We start from the raw sequence: 21499 nt of genomic DNA, 5'->3' as shown, positions 1-21499 counted from the left end.
TATTTTACCCACGCGGTATTTTTTTACATGCACCTTTTGCACTGGCACTTTACCACGCACATGTTTTTAAAGTGATTATTATCTCAAGGTTTGGATACACCACTATTTTATATATTAGGTAGCGCCGACTCCAACTATTTATCCTCTTTTACATTACCTTGACCCTTACTTTTTAGGGGTTGGTTGGTGGCTGCTTCCTACTCGCAAAAGTCTGATTATTCCATAGCGTTGGTCACCCCCTTATCTTTTTACAGGATCCGTGTGTTCATTACTGACAGAACAGCGGTCTGTGTGTTTACAACGGCAGACCGCCATTCTGTCTCCACGGGGAGCGATCGCGGGTGCCTGGCGGACATCGCGGCTGCTGGACCCACTGATTGGCCAATTGGCACGCGCGCCCCCACTAGCAGTCCCATGAAGCGACGTACAGGTAAGTAGTTTCGCAGGACAGAGCCAACCTGCCGGAGAAAAACTACAGGGGCTGGTCAGCAAGCGGTTAATGGCTGAGAGCGCTGACTGGAGAATTCTAGCACAGCAGGTGAGATCGCTGTACTAACATTGGATTGTTAGTAAAGCGGCTTTGACTAGAGCGGTCAGTATTGTGTACTAGTAGTGTGTACGAGGCTTAAGTATGTAATCTTTTTCCCATGTGCCACAGACAATGCACATTAAAACATGACATAGGCTATAGGATTAGTGGAGAGTGTCAACCCACCAATATGGTTTGGGCATCTGCAAGATCAAAAGTTGGTTTCAACGGAGCCAAAAAGCATGCAGGAAAAATATGTTTGTAGACAAAATCTGCAAAGCCAACCAATCCATCTTTGCCACCTGGAAAAACAAAAACAATTAAATTGGCTTCTGAAAGCAACATAGTGCAAAAATAAGAAACCTAAAACACAAAAAAAAAAAAAAAAAAATAAATAAAATAAAAAAAAAAAAAAAAGCACTCACCCCATAGTTCTACTAATTTTGAGAGTATGATGAAGCAGGTTTTTTGAGCAATGGGATCTGGATATTCTACAGCTCCTTGAATGACTGTGAATAATACACGCTCCACATTTTCAGCATCTGTGCCAGAAACAGAGGAAAGTCGTTTTATGTACACTGAAATATTTAATATATGTTAAAGAACAAAAATATAATTTAACCACTTGCTGACCAGGTCTTTTCTGAAACTTTGTTTAAATATTTTTTGCTAGAAAATTACCTAAAATCTCCAAATATATATTTTTTAGGAAGGACCCTGGAGAATAAAAAGGCGGTCGTTGCAATATTTTTTGTCACAAGTTATTTATGCAGCGGTCTTTGAAACGCAATTCTTTTGAAAAAAAATCCATTTCACTGCCATTAATACATGTTTTTTTTTTCTATAATGTGAAAGATAATGTTACGCTGAGTAAATAAACATGCCAAGCATCAAAATCGTGGAATGGCGACAAACATTGGTACTTAAAAATCTGCATTTGCAACGCTCTAAAAATTTCTACAGGTTACCAGTTTTGAGGTACAGAAGAGTTCTAGGGCTAGAATTACTGCTCTCGCTCCAACAATCGTGGGTATAACTTATATGTGTGGTTTGAACACAGTTTACATATGTGGGCGTAACTTGTGTATGCGTTCGCTTCTGCGCGTGAGGTTGGAGGGACAGGGCGCTTTAAATTTTTTTACCTTTTATTTTTACACTGTCCCCTTAAAAACATTTTTTTAATCACTTTTATTCCTATTACAAAGGATGTATACATCCCTTACAATAGAAATAAGCAGGACAGGTCCTCTTTAACCACTTCCATACCAGGCCATTTCTGGCACTCCACTCCTACATATAAAAATCATATTTTTTTGCTAGATAATTACTCGGAACCCCCAAACTTTTTTTTTTTTTTTTTTTTAGCAGAGACCCTAGGGAATAAAATGACGGTCATTGCAACTTTTTATGTCACACGGCATTTGCGCAGAATTTTTTCAAACGCTTTTTTTTTTTTGGAAACTTATGAATTAAAAAAACAAAACATTAAAGTTAGCACAATTGTTTTGTATAATGTGAATGTTGTTTCGCCACATAAATAGATACCCAACATGTCACACTTTAAAATTGCACACACTCGTGAAATGATGCCAAACATCGGTACTTAAAAATCCCTATAGGCAGCGCTTTAAAACATTTTTTTTTACAGGTTACCAGTTTAGCGTTACAGTGCAGGTATTGGGCTAGAATTGTTGCTCTCGCTCTAATGTTCACGGCGATACCTCACATGTATGGATTGAACGCTATTTACATATCTGGCCCCGTGCACGCATGCATTCACTTTTGCATGTGGGGACGGGGCCACTTAAATGTTTTTTACACTTTCACTTTAATTGTTTTTTTTTTTTTTATCACTTTTATTCCTATTACAAGGAATGTAAACATCCCTTGTAATAGGAATAGTGCTTGACAGGTCCTCTTTATGGAGAGATCTGGGGGTCAATAAAACCTCAGATCTCTCCTACAGGCTGGAAAGCTTGAAAGAAAAAAAAAAAAATACACAAAAACAAAAAAAAAAAACGCGATCTCTGCTATCCAGCCAGGATCATGGCAGTATTGACAACTGCCAGGCCGGGCGTGACGTCATCACATCGAGCTCGGGCCTCCGAGAGTCAGACTGCCGGGGACCATCTGGTCCTCGACAGTCTCTGTGGGGTACTTTAGCCGACGGCAGATTCCTTCCCCGGGTCGCCGATCACAAGGGCGAGCCTGTAAAAGCACTTGAGGGCGGCGGGGGGAATGTCTCCTCCCTCCCGCCGCCTGTAAGAACAATAAAGCTGCTATGATAGTTCTTATGGTGAAGAGAATCGCCGGCTGAAAAAAATGATGGCATCATTCAGATATCCCCACTTAACGCCCAGGACGTCATACTGCGGTATGAAAGTGGTTAATGTGAGATCTGGGGTCAAAAAGACCTACAATCTCACATGTACAATAAAGAAAAAATAAAAACTGGATTTTTGACTTACCGTAAAATCCTTTTCTCTGAAGTTCATTGACAGATGCAGCGCCATATTCTTAACCATTGGGTTATGCTGCCCCCTACAGTAGTTGGACACTAGGCAGGAAAAAAATGGATTTTTGTAAGAACTTACCGTAAAATCCTTTTCTCTTAAGCTCATTGACAGACGTAGTCTTCTTGATTCTCAAGAGCTGGGTTATGTTGTCTCCGCAGGAGTAGGACTAGGCAGAAAGACAAAACGTTCTGGCTCCACCTTAGGGGCAGTCCCTGAGGGTATATCCTCCCTCTCTCTGCTACAGGGAATCAGTTCTGTTTAAAGCAGTACAGAGAATTTAACCCAACCCAACTCAATGATAGAGGGGCGGGTACTACGTCTGTCAATGAGCTTAAGAGAAAAGGATTTTACGGTAAGTTCTTACAAAAATCCATTTTTCTCCATCGCTCATTGACAGACGTAGTCTTCTTGATTCTCAAGAGCTGGGACATCCAGAAGCAGTGCCACAAATGAGGGGTGGGATTGACAAAATCAAATCCAATCTAGAAGGCCCAACCGGTGCCAAACTAGAAGTTTTAAAGGCTCATAAACAAAGAATGAGACTAAAGAAAAAATTTTCCAACGGAAAAAACCCTCGAGGTAGACCACTGGTCTCCTCAAATTGCGGCCTGCAAAACCTTGCGGCCAAACGAGGCATCAGACGATGCCATTACATCAACTTTATAATGTTTAGAAAAGGTATGCACCGACGACCAGGTAGCCGCCTTGCACACCTGGACCACTGACGCCTGATGGCGAAAGGCCCATGACGCACTAAGTGCCCGAGTGGAGTGCGCCTTAACAGGGAACGGGGGCTCCCGACCCTTAATAGAATAAGCCTGCACTACCGTCTGTCTAATCCATCTGGAAATGGTCGCGGCAGATGCAGGCAACCCCTTTTTGGGTCCATCTGGGATCACAAAAAGTGAATCCGTCTTGCGAAACGAGTCTGTCGTTTTCAAGTATACCCTGATTGCCCGGACCACATCCAAGGAGTGTAAAGCAAACTCCCGAGGATGACTGGGCTTAGGACACAGGGAAGGTAATACAATTTCTTCATTCAGATGAAATTCTGAAACCACTTTTGGTAGGAAGGATGGATTCGGACGAAGAACCACCTTATCTCTATGAACCACCAGATATGGTGAACGACAAGATAATGCGGCCAGTTCTGACACCCTGCGTGCAGAAGTAATAGCCACCAAGAAGGCCACCTTCTGGGACAACGTGGGTAGAGGAATCTCCCTAATATCTTCAAAGGGAGGTTTCTGAAGAACCGACAACACTAAATTAAGATCCCAGGGGGGTAACGGCGCGTGCACTGGCGGAGCCAGATGTCGCACCCCCTGGATGAAATTCCGCACCAAGGAATGAGTAGCCAAAGGCTTCTGAAAGAAGATGGCTAATGCTGAGACCTGACCCTTGATAGTACTCAAGGCCAGTTTCTGCTCAACCCCTTGTTGCAGAAAAGCCAATATTCGACTAATCGAATAAGACCGAGGACGGAACCCCAAAGGTTCACACCATGCAATGTAGGACTTCCATGTGCGATGATAAATCTTTCTGGAGGTCGCTTTCCTTGCTTCAACTAGAGTAGGAATAACTGAAGCTGACAAACCTTTGTCCTTCAGCACCTGGGTCTCAATAGCCAGGCCGTTAAAGCCAGCAATCGTAAAGCAGGATGGAAGATCGGTCCCTGAGACAGTAGATCCTCCCTGAGAGGAAGTCTCCATGGGACGTCTGCCACCAGTCTGACCATGTCGGCGTACCAAGCTCGACGAGGCCAGTCCGGAGCTACCAGGATTACTGGGATTCCTTCCTCCTCTATCCTGCGTAGAAGTCTTGGCAGTAACGCGAGAGGAGGGAAGGCATATATTAGCTGGTATTGCCCCCATGGGGCGATCAGTGCGTCTGCGGTTTCTGCTAGAGGATCGCGGGAGCGAGCCACGAATCTCTGAACTTTCCTGTTGAATCGTGATGCCAACAGATCCACATCCGGGGTGCCCCACCGTAGGCACAACTGGTGGAAAACGTCTGGATGGAGGGACCATTCCCCCTGATCCAGGGTCTGACGGCTGAGATAATCTGCCTGCCAATTCTCCACCCCCGGAATGAACACCGCAGAGATTGCTGGAACAAATCGTTCCGCCCAGCGAAGAATGCAAGCCACTTCTTTGGCCGCTCGGACACTCTTGGTGCCCCCCTGGTGATTGACATAAGCCATGGCCGTGGCATTGTCCGACTGGATCCGAACCGGGCTGCCCTGGAGCTGCTCGGTCCAGTGAATCAGACAAAGTCTGATCGCTCTCAGTTCCAATACATTTATCGGTAACCTGGATTCTTCCGGGGACCAAAGTCCCTGGGCAGATAACTGACCAAGAATTCCTCCCCATCCGGATAGACTGGCATCCGTGGTCACTATCGTCCAATATATTGGCAGAAATGACTTTCCCTGGCTGAGCATTGGAGACCGAAGCCGCCAAACCAGAGACTCTCTGGTCTGTTTGCTCAATCGTATCTGATTGTCCAGGGATTCCGGATTCCGATTCCATCTGAGAAGAATCTCTTGCTGAAGAATTCGGGTATGGGACTGGGCAAATGGGACTGCTTCGAATGAAGCCACCATCAACCCCAGAACCCTCATGCAAGTCCGAAGGGAAGACCAGCTGTTGGACAGTAACAACTGGACTGCTGATTGAATCTTTCGGAGTTTCCCTACCGGAAGAAAAACTCTTGTCCTGACTGTGTCTAGAATTAGACCCAGATATTCGAGCCTCTGGGTGGGAACCAGAAATGACTTTTGCTGGTTCACCAGCCACCCGAATTCCTGTAAAGAAATCATAGTAATTTCTATGTTTTGTAGCAAGGTCTGAGGAGACTCTGCATGAAGCAGAAGATCGTCTAGGTAACCTAGAATCGATATACCTCTTTGGCGCAGAAGTGCCAACATTGGGGCCAACACCTTTGTGAAGACCCGCGGAGCCGTGGCGAGACCGAAAGGTAACGCCACAAACTGATAGTGGTTCTCCTCTACGGAAAAGCGTAGAAAACGATGTCCTGCGAAAATGGGAATGTGAAGATAGGCGTCCTTGATGTCTATGGACGCTAGGACATCCCCTGGATGCAGGAAGGCTGCTACCGTGCGAATGGACTCCATTCTGAATCTTCTTATGTTGACGAAAGAATTGAGTGCTCTTAAGTCCAGAATTGGACGCACTTTGCCCTCTTTCCTGGGTATTGTAAACAGGTTTGAATAAAACCCCTGAAACCGTTCTGTCCAAGGAACGTGGACTACCACTCCTTGTTGTAGTAAATCTGTGACTGTTCTCCGCAGATCTTCTAAACGATCTGCGGATAGACGGATATTGGAAGGGAAGAATCGCGCCGGTGGGAGAGATCGAAACTCGATCTTGTACCCTGACCTTATGACTTCGCAAACCCATTTGTCCGGGATTCTGGAAAGCCATGGATCCGGGAACCGGCGAAGACGTCCCCCCACCCCAGTTATGGGTGGGGGCGCACCTTCAGGCTTTGGATGGTTTATCTTCAGGTCTGGAGGGGGCGGGCTTTTGCTTGCCCGACCAACGACCCCTGACGCCTCCTGCAGGAGCTTTGGAGGACTTAGTTTTTTCACCCGCTGGACGAAAAAACCTCTTGTGAGCAGAAAAAGAAGGCCCTCGTCTTTGACGAGTTCCTCTACCTTTAAAATTTTGCGGTAAAAAGGTGCTTTTTCCACCGGTGAGATCCTTAATGATCTCATCTAAGTTGGCTCCAAATAGACGCTCTCCTGAAAAGGGGATATTAGCCAATGCTTTTTTGGAACCTTGGTCGGCTAACCAACCTTTTAGCCACAGTGTACGCCTGAGAACCACTGCTGAGACTGATGCTCGCGCCATTAATGGAGTGGCGTCTAACGCCGCATCACATACAAACTGTAACCCCTGTATCATTTGTTCCAACAAATCTGATACCGCCTGAGGGACTTCTTCTAAGTCCCGGCGTAACCACTTGGTCCATTCAGTTACAGCCTGCGAAACCAGACCAATAGCAATTATTGGTCTGAAAGCTGATCCAATCAAGGAAAACATGGTGCGAGACATAGCTTCTATCTTGCGATCCACTGGATCTTTAAAAGACGGAGCGTCTTCTAAAGGAATAACCGTGGCTTTATTCAATCTAGCAATAGGTGAATCCACCACAGGTGGTTCTGTCCATTTCTTAATAAGGGTTTCCTCAAACGGATAACGCCTGTCAATGCGTTTAGAAATATTAAAAGTGCGTTTTGGCAGACGCCATTCTTCTTCGATTGGATTGCCAAACATTTGGGCAATGGAAAAACCTTCGCCACTTTGATGCGTTTTTTAGTCCCAAAAGGGATCTCAGTTTCAGCTATTTCTGATGGAATACCCTGTAACCTTAAAGTCTCTTGAACAGATACAATGAGTGCGTTTACCAACGCTTCCTCTCGGGCTATGGCGGATGCCGAAACATCCTCCTCACTGTCTGAAGAGACAGGACCCGAGACACCAATACCAGATGAAGTACCTGCAACTGCAGAAATAGGCTCAGAGTCTGAATCCGAGGTTTCAGATAATAAGGGGTTAGGCGGGGGTCGCTTTCTTGCGCCCTGTCCCTGACAAGCCACTTCCACCCGGGACACAAAAGTTTCCATAATAGCTGACAAAGATTCAATTGTCAATGGGGTGCTGGAGGATCCCGCAGACCCCTCGAGGGGATCCGGAGGAGATACATGAGTGGCAGGGTCCATGTTAATACAGGACACCTTTGCCAGCAAAACAAAAAAACTTTTTTTTTTTTTTTTTGTGTGTCTCCCCCTAGCGCAATAGCGCCCCTCAGAGTACCTGCTTTTTGATCCCGGAGAGAGAGAGAGAGGGACCCCCAAGGCTCACCAACCGATGCAGTGCAGTTTCCAACAAACTGCAGTCAGCGTCTGTCTTACACAGACTGGAAGGAGCTGTTTGCTTTTTCCCGGGCAGAAGGCGTGGCTCCGCCCCCTGTGTACGCCTTCCGGCGTTCCCAGCCCTCCACGAGGTAGCTGGGCTCACAAAACATGGCCGCCCCCATAGAAGAGACATAAGACTCCAAAAACATGGCGGCCGGCGTGACCTGAGGACATACATGCATTCGGTCTACGGCAAAATGGCGGCGGACCGCCGATATCGTCTTCCCAGCACATCCACCTGCACTCTGCTACGAGGTGACATATGGATCTACAGAGATACACTACACATAAGGTAGGATTATACCTCCTATGTCTGCTGTAATGTTACAGTCTGCTGGGTAGAGTGTTAGCTCTTGAACTAAGTCCACTTCCCACAAACACATGCTGTATTACAAGGGGGACTTGTAAGTATCAGATATATACTGACCATATATGGAGGGGCCCATAATATATACTGCCTCATAATGAGGAAAAAAGGGAACGTTTACTCACCATACCGAACCGACAGGCACCCTCTCTTCACAATACCCTCTCCACCGGGGTGGGGGTTTGTGGACGCCTCGACTCTCTGGTACCTGGCGTCCAAGCGAGACTTTTAACTCGCAAAGTCAGTCCCTTTACTGGGACTCCGTCGCGGCCGACCCAGCGCACTGGTCTGCACGCGCTCGTAGGCAGAAACCGGGGTGACCACTGGATCTCAACATCCAGCCCGTCGCCCGGCCCCGCATACTTACTTGAATATGTCGCGGCCGACCAAGCGCAATGCCATGGTCTGCGCGCGCTCGTAGGCCGGCTGGGGTGACCACAAGTGTCGCCCAGTCCGGCATTTTTGCTTGAAGATCTCACAGGAAAAAACACTGGAGAAAACTACCTAAAAAATGTCTTTTTCTTAAAGAAAAAAAGTCTTGCCAGGACCAAAAGATCCCAGCAAGGAACTTAGGTCCTTACTCCTGACTAGACAGAAAAAAACTGATTCCCTGTAGCAGAGAGAGGGAGGATATACCCTCAGGGACTGCCCCTAAGGTGGAGCCAGAACGTTTTGTCTTTCTGCCTAGTCCTACTCCTGCGGAGACAACATAACCCAGCTCTTGAGAATCAAGAAGACTACGTCTGTCAATGAGCGATAGAGAAACTTTACCACGCCTATGGGGCAGTCTCTGAAGGAATACCCCCTTTCACTCTATAGGATTCAGTTTTGTTGCAAGAAGTGTCAGAAGTAAAAAAACAAAACTAAACCCACTCAAAAATAGAGGGTGCTGCGTCTGTCAAATTTCGGAGAAAAGGATTTTATAGTAAGTCAAAAATCCAGTTATCTCTATCTCTCATTGACGGATGCAACTCCATATTCTTCTTAACCATTGGGACGTGCCAAAGCAGTATTTGCATGAGGGGTGGGAAAACAATGCAGAGAAAGAACGTAATTCCCCAAAGGCTAAACTTAGCCAACCAGATAACATGGAGCTCAACCAGGAACAACTGGAGCTCACCTAGAAACATACACCCTAAAAGAGAAAAAAATGCTCTTTTCCTTGCGACCCAAAGAAGCATCCGAGAATGCCAACACATCGACTTTGTAGAATTTAGTGAATGTGTGCAAAGACGACCAAGTTGCCACCTTGCAAACTTGTATTACTGATGCCTGATGGCTCTAGCAGAATGTGCCTTCACAGGGAAAGGTGGAACCTGACCCTTAAGTGAATACGGCTGTACGCCCTTCCGAGGTCCTTCCATGAGGACAAAAGGAGAGTCTGATTTCCTGAAAGACTCAGTAACTGCCGGGCAAATAATGCAAGGCAATTTCCTTGAGATTCTTGGGTTTAGAACAGAGTGAAGGCAGTACAATGTCTTTATTCAATGGAAATCCGAAACCATCTTAGGAAGAAATGACTGATTGTGTCGAAGTACCACTTAATCTTTGTGGACTACCAGAGAAGGAGGCTGGCAGAACAGCGCCTGGGCAGAGGTAATAGTCACCAAAAAGGCTACCTTCTGTGACAGTGTAAGCAGAGGAATCTCCCCAAGTTTTAAAAGGGAGGTTTTTGAAGAACAGACAGTACCAAGTTAAGATCCCACGGAGGTAACGGGGACCGTATCGGAGGAGCCATATGACAAACTCCCTGGATAAAAATGCGCGTCAATGAATGCGTAGCTAAAGGGTGTTGAAAAAACACTGCCAAAGCCGACACCTGGCCATTAATAGTACCCAAGGCCAACTGTTGCTCAACCCCTCTTTGGATGAAAGCCAACATCCTAGCCACTGAAAAGGAGCATGGATGCACCTTAATCAATTCACAGCATGAGACGTACGATTTCCACGTACGATAAATCTTCCTGGAGGTAGATTTTCTAGCTTTCAACAGTGTAGGAATCAGAAAGACCCCTATCCTTGGATACCGGGCTTTCAACAGCCACGCCATTAAAGCCAGCAACTGTAATGAAGGATGGAAGATTGGCCCTTGAGACAACAGATCTTCCCTGAGAGGAAGTCTCCAAGGAGCATTGGCGACCAACCTTACCAGATCTGCATACCAAAACCGGCGAGGCCAGTCTGGGGCCACCAGAATTTCTTCCACCTCTATTCAGCGCAGAAGCCTCAGCAGAAGTTTCAGCGGAGGAAACTCCCAGATCAGCCGATACTGACCCCAAGGAGCCATCAGTGCGCCTGCGGCGTCAGCCAGAGGATCCCGAGACCTGGCTACAAACCTCTGTACCTTCTCGTTGAGCCGAGAAACTAACAGGTCTATATCGGGTGTCCCCCACCTGACAAACAGGTGAAACACCCCTGGGTGCAGGGACCATTCCCCCTGATTCAACACCTAACAAATCAAGTAATCTGCCTGCCAGTTCTCCACCCCGGGTATATGCACAGCTGGATCAAAATTTTCTGCCAATATGAAGATCTCGGTCACCTCCCGGTCCGACAGGACACTCTTGGTGCCTCCTTGACTGACATAAACCACGGCCGTGGCATTGTCAGATTGAATCCGAACTGGACAACCCTGCAGACGATTTGTCCAATGACTTACGCAAAGAGCATAGGCATGGTAAGGTTTTTTTTTCCAGCCTAGTGTCCTACTCCTCTAGGGGGCAGCATAACCCAATGGTTAAGAAGAATATGGAGCCAAGTCTGTCAATGGATGAAAGAGAAATAACTTTTGCTTTTTTCTTTGTTGATCATGAAAAAAAAAAAAAAAAATGGGCCCTTTAAGGCCGTTGGGAGGAAGCGACGTATGACGGCGCTCCGGTCCTCCAAGTCCATAGAGTCGAGTGGGGGGCCGGATCGTTTTCCCCGCTACTGACAGCTCCGGTAAGTGGGGAAAACAACGGGGAAGCGGCGGGAGGTGGCACCTCTCCCTGTGCCTATAAAAGCGATCCTGTGGCAAATTTGCCGCTGGGACCACTTTTATGAGAAAGAGGACTGGCCACCCAGTAAAAAAATACCAGGATTATGGCAGCTATCTGCTGCCATAACACCGGTATAACATCAAAGTAGCGACGTATAACTGCTGTGGGCGGTCCGGAAGTGGTTCCCGCAAACTGACGTACCTGTACATCGGCTTAAAGAAGTGGTTGTATCAGGGTGATACCTGCAGCTTGAGGCATCACCTCGGTACCGTTTTTTTTCTTTTTTTAGAGCCGGCGGTCGGCTTTTTGTAGATAACAACCCCGATGCGACTCAGCACCCGCTCGGCCATCATCCCCCGTCCTACCGGAGGACCCAGGCAACTGGCCGGCTTGGCTGCCGGCTGGTTAGAGTCCCGAAATAAGCCAGGTTTTGGCTTTGATCGGGTCTCCGATCATGTAATTCTTTTATACCTAGTGTCCTACTCCTGTGGAGGGCAGTATAAAACCAATGGTTATGAATATCAGGAGCTGTGTCCATCAATGAAAGAAAATGGTACGTTGAAGAATAAAAAAAATCTGCACAACTGCAGGCTGACGGACTGAGAAATAAATTGTATGTTAAACTTTCCATTGCTACATCTACTAACCCTGATTGCCAATGACCTCATTCATTCCACTTCCAGTAACTGTTTGGAGAAAGGCGAAATAGCTTCTTCGTAACATTTGCTTATCTAAAGCAGCAGACTGGTCATTTTCTTCTGAAGGGTGGGCTAACACCTCAAATATGGCATGAAGAAGTGGCATGAAGACTTGCTGTAGGAAAGGCGACACTTGGGTCTATAGAGAGAAGTTAGATAAATCAAATTAGTACAAGCTTCTTCAAAAAAAAAACTAAACTACTCTTTATAGTGTGGCACATCTTTAATTTAGCAATTGTTGCTTTTTAAAATAAAAAAGTACCATAATGCAGGTTTTAGAATAATGGGATTTTTGACTTGCCGTAAAACCCATGTCTCTGATGTTCATTGACAGACACAGCTCATCATCTTCTTCACCCTTGGGTTATGCTGCTCCCTACAGGAGTAGGACACTAGGCAAGAAAAAAAATCTTGACTACGCCTATGGGGCAGTCCCTTGGAGTACACTCCCACTCTCGGCTATAGCCACTCAGTTTTGTTACAAGCAGTGTCAGAAGAAAGCCAATTCCATAGAGGGGTGGGTGCTGTGTCCGTCAATGAACATCAGAGACATGGAAAGTCGAAAATCCCATATTCTCTTTCATTTCTTGACAAACACAGCTCTTTTTCTTCACCGTTGGGACATCCCAAAGCAGTGTCAAATATGAGGGGTGAGAACAGCAAGAAAAATTTCCCAAGGCAAAATAATAGCCAACCAGGTAACATGAAGCTCAACCATAAACAACTGGAGCTCACCTGAAAAAAACAATACACCCTTAAAGAAGACCAGGTCCTCTAAACAGCAGCCTGCAAAACCATGCGGCCAAAAGGAAGCATCCCCAGATGTCAACATCACCAGGTGGGGGCCTTGGAAATCTACATCACTGACGCCCGATGACGGAAGTCCCAGGAGGCACCAAGTGCCCGAGTAGACTGTGCCTTAACAGGGAAAGGAGGAATCTGACCCTTAAGGGCATAAGCCTGAACCACTGTCTTGTCTGATCCATCTGGAAATGGTGGCAGCAGAAGCAGACAACCCTTTTCAAGGGCTTTCCGTGAGTACAAATAGCGAGTCTGACTTCCTAAAAGACTCCGTAACTGCCAGGTACACCCTGATTGCCCAAACCACATCCAGGGAATGCAAGGCGATTTCCTTAGGATGTTTAGGCCTAGGAAACAGGGAAGGCAACACAATGTCTTCATTCAAATGGAAATCTGAGATGACCTTTGGAAGGAACGATGGACAGGGATGAAGAACCACATTCTCTGTGAACCACCAGGTAAGGTGAACGACAAGACAACGCTGCCAGCGCCAACACCCTGTGCGCAGAAGTAACAGCCACCAAAAAGACCACCTTCGGGACAACATAAGCAGGAGAACTTCCCGAAGACTTTTGAAGGGAGATTTCTGAAGCACTGACAGCACCAAATTGAGGTCCCAAGGCGGCAATGGAGATCGCACTGGAGGAGCAAAGTGTTGAACTCCCTGTAAAAACGTACGTACCAAAAGAATGTGTGGCCAATGGTCGTTGAAAGAAAACCGCCAAGGCCGAAATCAGTCCCTTGATGGTACTCAAGGCCAGGCGTTGCTGAACCCCCCCATAGGAGGACAGCAAATATCCGAGCCACCAAAAAGGAGTGAGGGTGAATCCCAAGAGATTCGCATCACGCAATGTAGGTCTTCCAAGTATGATGGTAAATTTTCCTAGGAGGTAGATTTTCTAGCTTTTAACAGCATAGGAATCACCAAATTCCGACACACCTCTAACCTTCAGTGCCTGGCCTTCAACAGCAAAGCCGTGAAAGCCAGCGACTGTAAAGCTGGATGGAAGATTGGCCCTTGGGACAGCAGATCTTCCCTGAGAGGAAAGTCTCCACAGAACATCGGCAACTAGCCGTACCAGATTGGCATACCAAGAACGGTAAAGCCAGTCTGAAGCCACTAGAACGACCGGAATCCCATCTGCCACGATCCTGCGCAGGAGTCATGGCAGAAGTTTGAAAGAGTAAAAGGCGTAAATCAGATGATACTCATTCCAAGGAGCCACTTGGGCATCTGTGGCGTTGGCTAGAGGATGCCGAGACCGTGCCAAACCTCTGTACCATTCTGTTGAGACGAGAGGCCAACAGGGCCACCTCGGGAGTACCCCACCGAAGACACAACTGATAAAACACCTCTGAATGAAGTGACCATTCCCCCTGGTCCAACGCCTGTCAACTGAGGTAATCCGCTTGCCAATTTTCCACCCCTGGAATGTGTACAGCAGAGAGCTGGAAGAAATTGTTCTGCCCACCTTTGAATTCCGGATACTTCCCGAGCCGCCAGGGCATTTCTTGTGCTCCCTTGGTGAATGACATAGGCCAAGGCCCATTTCACCAGAATCTCTCTTTGCACAGATCTTGAGTGGAACTGTGCAAACGAAACCGCCTCAAAAGAGGTAGACACCATCAGGCCCAGAACCCGCATGCAAGCCCGGAGGGATGACCGTCTGCTGGACAACAGAAGCTTAATTGGCTCCTGCAATTTATGTAGTTTTCCAGAGGAAGAATCACTCTGGCTGAGTCCAAGGTCAGACCCAGATAGTCCAGACGGGTGGACGGAACCAGAGCAGACTTCTAAAGGTTCAGAATCCAACCAAACTCCCTCAGAGTTTAAAGAATAATCTCCAAGTTGTCCATCAGAGCAGTCGGATACTACGCTTACAGAAGATGATCGTCCAGATACCCCAGTAATGCGATCCCCCGCTGATGCAACAATGCCAGCACCAGGACCAACACCTATGTGAAGACTCGAGAAGCGTAGGCAAGACCAAAGGGTAATGCCACAAGCTGATAATGCTCCTTGCCCACGGCAAAGCAGGGGAAGCACTGGTGACCGGCACATATTGGAATGTGAAGGTAGGCGTCCTTGATGTCGACAGAAGTGAGAAAAATCCCCCTCCTGTAGGGACGCAACTACCGTGCAAATGGACTCCATTTGAAACTTCTGTACCCGCACAAAGCAGTTTAGCACCTTGAGGTCCAGAATTGGAAATAACTTGCCTTCCTGGGAACAGTGAACAGGTTTAAAAGGAGAACTCCTGAAAACGTTCCTAAGTCGGAACCGGGACAATCACCCCTTGGGGGTACCAAGTCTTGCATTGCCCCAAAGAGACCCCGGAAGCGACCCGGGGAAGAGCGCAGGTTGGAAGGGAATAACCTTTCGGGAGGATAAGACCGAAACTCAACCTTGTAACCGGACCGAATGACTTCATGGACCCACTTGTCCTGTACCAGGGAGGTCCACGGATCCGGAAACCAGCAAAGACTTCCCCCCACCCCAGATACGGGTGAGGGTGCCCCTTCATGCAGAGGAAGACTTGTCCGCCGGTCTGGAAGAGCCCGCTCGTGGCTTGCAAGACCAAGGCTGCTTGGAACCTCCAGTGGATGCCCTGAAGGGCTTAGATCCCATGTCTTGAGACCCTAAGTAACGAAAAAGCCTCTTATGAGCCGAGAAGAATGGCCCTAGTCTATGACAGGGCTCCATACCCTTGAAAGCCTGTGGGAGAAGAGTACTCCCCCCCCCCCCGCCCCCCCCATGATGCCCTTAATGTCATCCAAGGAAGCTCCAAACAGGCGATCCCTCACAAATGGGAGATCAGAAAAGGCCTTCTTAGAGGTCTGGTCTGCCGACCAGCATTTTAGCCAGATAATACACCGAAGGACCACTGCTGAGACCGACAGTCTAAAAAGCAAGGGAGGCGCATCCAAAGAGGCATCACAGAAACTGTAGCCCCTGGACCAACTGATCCGCCAGCTCTCCAAAAAGCAGAAGGAAGCTGTTCCCCCCCCCCCCCCCCTGCAGGTCCCGGCGTAAAAGTATGACCCACTCGGTCAGAGTTTGCAACACCAGGGCAATAGTAAAAACCGGCCTAAGCACCCAGCCACAAAATATGATGGGGTCAGAGCCTCCAACCTATAAGCCGGATCCTTAAAAGGCGGAATTACCGTTGCTTTATTTAACCTGAAAACCGACGAGCCCACTACATGTGGAACCGTCCACTTTTTTTTTAGCAGAAAACCCTCATTCATAAGGATATCGCAACGCAAAATGCTTAGGGATCTCAAAAATGTTTTGTGACAATATTGTCAAAGTATGTGGGAAAGTGGAACACCTTCATCGCCTTGGAGAGCCTATGGGGTGCCAAATGGACCGGCGTCTCCGGTGCAGCATCAGCCGCATCAGTCTTTACAGTTTCACGCACTGAATCCACTAGCGCCTTCTTATGTGTGGCTAGAGGAGCAGATGAATCTTCACTACCTGAGCATGCAAAGTACGTGGAAGCAGACCCGGAAGGGTAACTTGCATCTGCGGAGGCCGAATCAGATTCAAGATCTGATGAAACAGATGAGGCAGGGGACGCTTTTTGCTAGCCTGTTTGCCCAGAACCAAATCCACCTTGGGCACTAAGGACTCCAGGACCGCCGCAGTGCAGTCGGTGATTGTTGGGACCTGGAGGGCCCCCCAGAATCAAAGGGGGGGGGATAAGGTGGGGAAACGTGCTTCAGCGACTCCATAAAGGAACAGAGGGATCCATATAAAAAAAAAAAAAAAAAAGGTGTTCAACACTGCTATAAACAACCCAACTGCACTAGCAGCATTTCAAGGCTCAGCACAGATGCACTATCACTGCTATAGCAGAGAGAGGACCCCACAAAGCTTACCACCACCGATCAGGCACTCACAGCACCAAACAAACTGCACACCATGCAACGAAGAGAAGAGAAGAGAAAGATCGAAGAGTCAGCACTAGGGGATGAAGAGGGGCTCCCTCTGCCGAATCACCGCCCATACAGCTCCAAAAATGTGGCCACCACTATTTCCAATGAGGAAACCACAACAAAATGGCAGCTGAGGCTACACAAACATGGCCGAGTCATAGCACAAAAAAAAAAACAAAAAAAACAAAAAACGGTGACGCCACGTGGCTCCGGGGGGGACCCCAGTAGAAAGGGGGCCCTGGCAGGAATCCCCCCAAAAGGCACAGCCCTCTCTCAAAACTTGATCGTCCGGTCTCCGGCAGGGCGCCCCCCCCCCTCCCCAGCTCGACACCCCAGACCGACCTAAAAAGGTATGGCCAACCCCATAGGAGGGGGGTAACAGGTCTGCAGAGGACCACCGATAAAACGGGTAGGGGAGGGGCGTGCATGGGAAGGAGGGGAGCTCTGGGGTCCGACCATCCCAGGGAGGGGGCCCACGAGCACCCCAAAACCCTCCAGAGGTAAAGGGGGACATCTAACTACCATACCTGGAACAGGCTGGGCATCATTCCTGACAGACCCCTGCTCCATCGGAATGCGAGTGGCTGTCAGCCAGGAGGAATGCTGCGACTCAGGCCGAGGCTAGGTCACATGCGCCCTCACGAGATGTTTAACTCGCAGGCCAGACCCGTCCAGTGGGGCTATGTCACGGCCGACCTAGTGAGGAGCTTAGACATGCATGCGCTCACTGGCCATACTGGGGGTAGCCCTCTGGATCTAGATTATCCAGTCCATCGCCCAGTCAGGCAGTTGACTGTAGCTTCTTAAAGGAAACAAAATAACAAAAAGGTAGAAATAAAATCCATGTAAAGGGGAAAAAAATGGTTAGGACCAGAGATCCCAGCAAGGAACTAGATCCTTACTCCTGACTAGGCAGAAAAAACTGAGTAGCTTTAGCTGATATTGGCAGTATATCCCCAGAGACTGCCCCATAGGCGTAAAGTTTTTTTTCCTGCCTAGTGTCCTACTCCAGTAGGGGGCAGAATAACCCAACGGTGAAGAGGATAAGGGGCTGTGATCGTCAATGAACGAAAGAGAAAAATGTAAAGAGTATAGATGGAAGTTACAATACTTGCTTGTGACTGAATTTTTGCAATCTACTAATCATGTTTATATTGATAATCATTACTGCAAGTTACCATTTTGTCTGCTCTGCTGGAAAAGACAGAGGAGATGGAAAAGAGTGATAAGCAGCAGGATCAAAGTGTCGGTGTGCATGATAGCATCAATTATCCAGCTACGCTGGAGTCTAAGAGTTCCATGTAAGACATCAGACAACTCCTAAAATGAATACCTTGAATTTGGCAGTAATTTGGTTAATAAGAGGAATGAATTCTTGCAAGTCCTTTGCTTCACAATCTTTCAACATGTGTTCTGAGGCAGTAGGGATGAAAGGAAGTACTTCCTCCTCCAAACAGATGATCATACGATGAAGGAAGGTGCGGACACCACCTCTGATAATTTCCTTTTGAACAGGACAACTTAGTGCAGGCAGGAAGCTTTGTAAACAGTCCAAATAAACACCAGAACAGCCACACTGTTTCACGGTCTGTTTATTACTAAAAGCTTTACTTGTACGGCTAAAGAGAGGTGGGGGGGAAACAAAAAAAAAAAAAACACAACACATTAGTAGATTGTGAAAATATTGACAGTAAAATCACATACAGCCTGTGCCACTATAATGGCCTCAGAATAATTTAGCTACAAGTTCCACAGCAGATGGACTTGTAGTTCTCAATGGACTACGAGTGCAGTAATGAGTGCACTCGTAGTCCATTGATACTTCTTCCAATTTTCTAACTGAAAGCCTGTACAGAGGTAAACGCAGAGGTGTGCAGCAGCCCTTAGAAAAAATAAAATAAAAAGCACTTTTTTTTTTACTTACCGTAAAATACATTTCTCTAAAGTTCATTGACGGACACAGCTCCTTATCTTCTTGTCTACGTGGGTTACGCTGCCCCCTACAGGAGGAGGGCACTAGGCAAGAAAAAAAAAACAAACAAAAAAAAAAAAAAAAAAAAAACTTTGACTACACCAATGGGGCAGTCCCAGGGGTATAGTCCCACTCTCTGCTATAGGCACATCCGTTTTGTTTCAAGCAGTGTCAGAAGAATAAAATCAAACTCCATAGAGGGGTGGGTGCTGCGTCCGTCAATGAACATCAGAGAAATGGATTTTACGGCTAGACAAAAATCCCATTTTCTCTTTCGTTCATTGACACAGCTTCTCCTCTTCTTGACTAAGTGGGACGTCCCAAAGCAGTGTCAAAACATGAGGGGTGGGAAAAGCAAGAAAAAAATACTTCCCAAGGCTAAACATGCCAACCAGGTAACATGGAGCTCAACCATAAAACAACTGAAGCTCACCTGAAAAAAATGAAAACTCCCTCAAAGAGGACCAAGTCCTCTAAACAGGCAACGCTCTGGGGCCTTGGGCCGAGTTCAGAGTGAGTCTGACTTTCTAAAAGACTCCGTAGCTGCCAGGTACACCCTGTTTGCCGAACCCCATCCAGGGAATGCAAGGCAATTTCCTTAAGATGCTTAGGCCTGAGAGACAGTGAGGCAACATAAGGTCTTCGTTCAAATGAAAATCAGAGACGACCTTTGGAAGGAACGAAGGACATGGATGAAGAACCACCTTATCCCCGTGAACCACCAGGTACGGCGGACAAGACAGCGCGCCGCCAGCTCCGACACCCTGCATGCAGAAGTAATAGCCACCAAAAAGGCCACCTTCTGGGACAATGTTAAGCAGGGGAACCTCCCAAATGTTTTCAAAGGGAGGCTTCTGGAGAACTGGTAACACGGCAGCAATGGAGACCGCACTGGAGGAGCCAAGTGTCTCACTCCCTGGAGAAAGGAATGCACCAAGGAGTGTGCGGCCAACGGACGTTGAAAGAAAACTGCCAAAGCCGAAACCTGGCCCCTGATGGTACTCAAGGCCAGGCGCTGCTCAACCCCTCGTAGGAGGAAGGCCAAGATCCGAGTCACCGAAAAGGAGCGAGGGTGAACCCTGAGGGAGTCACTCCACAAAATTCCAAGTACGATGGTAAATCTTCCTAGAAGACAACCCTATATCCTTCAGCACCTGGCTTCAACATCCAAGCCTTCAAAGCAGGATGGAAGATTGGCCCTTGCGCCAACCGATCTTCCCTGAGAGGAAGTTTCCAAGGAGCACCAGCGACCAGCCTGCCAGATCGGCGAGGCCAGTCTGGAGCCACTAGAAAGCCCAGAATCCGTTCTGCCTCGATCTGGCGCAGGAGTCTCGGCTTGAGGGGAGAAAGTGTACATCAGACAATACCGACTCTAAGAAGCCACTAATGCACCTGTGGCATCGGCTAGAGGATCCCAGGATCATGCCATAAACCTCTGCACTTTCCTGTGGAGGCGGAGAGGCCAACAGATCCACCTCGGGAGTATCCCACCGGAAACACCTGATGAAACACCTCTGGATGAAGTGACCATTCTCCCTGGTCCAACGCCTGTCGACTGAGGTAATCCGCCTGCCAATTTTCCACCCCTAGAATGTGCACATCAGAGAGGGCGTGAATTTATCGTTCTGCCCACCTTAGAATGCCGGCTACTTCCCGAGCCGCCAGGACACTTCTCGTGCCCCCAGATTGACCTAGGCCATGGCTGTGGCAAGGTCCAATTGAATTCATACCGGACACCCCTGGAGATGACATGTTCAATGATCCAGACAGTCTGATCACTCGGGAGTTCCAGTACATTGATCGGTATAGCCTGGACTCTTCCAGAGTCTAGACTACCCTGAGCGCACACAGTGCCGAGGACACCCCCCCACCCGGACAGACTGGCGTCCATGGTGATGACAGTCCAGTACAGGGGAAGAACGGTTTGACCTGACAAAGTACCAGAGAATAAGGCCACCAAACCAGGGACCCCCCTCGTGCTCTGGCTCAACAGGATCAGATTGGCTAGACACTGAGGATTCTTGTTCCATTTCACCAGAATCTTTTTGCAGAAATCTTGTGTGGAATTCTGAAAATGGAACCGCCTCAAAAGGTAGACACCATCAGGCCTAGTAACCGCATGCAAGACCAAAGAGATGACAGTCTGCTGGACAGCAGGGGAGGCAACGCTACGGGGCCTGGGGCCGAGTCCAGAGGAGGCAACGCTCCGGGGCCGAGTCCAGAGGAGGCAACGCTCCGGGGCCGAGTCCAGAGGAGGCAACGCTCCGGGGCCGAGTCCAGAGGAGGCAACGCTCCGGGGCCGAGTCCAGAGGAGGCAACGCTCCGGGGCCGAGTCCAGAGGAGGCAACCCCTCCGGGGCCGAGTCCAGAGGAGGCAACCCTCCGGGGCCGAGTCCAGAGGAGGCAACCCTCCGGGGCCGAGTCCAGAGGAGGCAACCCTCCGGGGCCGAGCCCAGAGGAGGCAACCCTCCGGGGCCGAGTCCAGAGGAGGCAACCCTCCGGGGCCGAGCCCAGAGGAGGCAACCCTCCGGGGCCGAGCCCAGAGGAGGCAACCCTCCGGGGCCGAGCCCAGAGGAGGCAACCCTCCGGGGCCGAGCCCAGAGGAGGCAACCCTCCGGGGCCGAGCCCAGAGGAGGGCCCCCGGGGCCGAGCCCAGAGGAGGCAACCCTCCGGGGCCGAGCCCAGAGGAGGCAACCCTCCGGGGCCGAGTCCAGAGGAGGCAACCCTCCGGGGCCGAGCCCAGAGGAGGCAACCATCC

The 21499-nt window shown here is 48.5% G+C and overlaps 1 protein-coding gene across 1 annotated transcript in view; it reads right to left on the bottom strand.

Moving 5' to 3' along the window:
* XPOT (exportin for tRNA) overlaps nt 1-21499 on the bottom strand; it is a 153321-nt gene that overhangs the window by 23687 nt on the left and 108135 nt on the right. Inside the window, exons 18-21 of the mRNA XM_082253111.1 lie at nt 18104-18389; nt 11980-12169; nt 955-1071; nt 716-831 (exon numbers count right to left, since the gene is read on the bottom strand). Of these exons, the coding sequence (XP_082109237.1) occupies nt 716-831; nt 955-1071; nt 11980-12169; nt 18104-18389 (709 nt within the window). The remainder of the gene's footprint in view (nt 1-715; nt 832-954; nt 1072-11979; nt 12170-18103; nt 18390-21499) is intronic.

The sequence above is a fragment of the Pelophylax lessonae genome (assembly GCF_965119305.1).
Source record: "Pelophylax lessonae genome assembly, chromosome: 4".
Taxonomy (NCBI): Eukaryota; Metazoa; Chordata; class Amphibia; order Anura; family Ranidae; genus Pelophylax; species Pelophylax lessonae.
The sequence above is the reverse complement of the archived record's forward strand: the minus strand, read 5'-3'. Positions and strand labels throughout refer to the sequence as shown.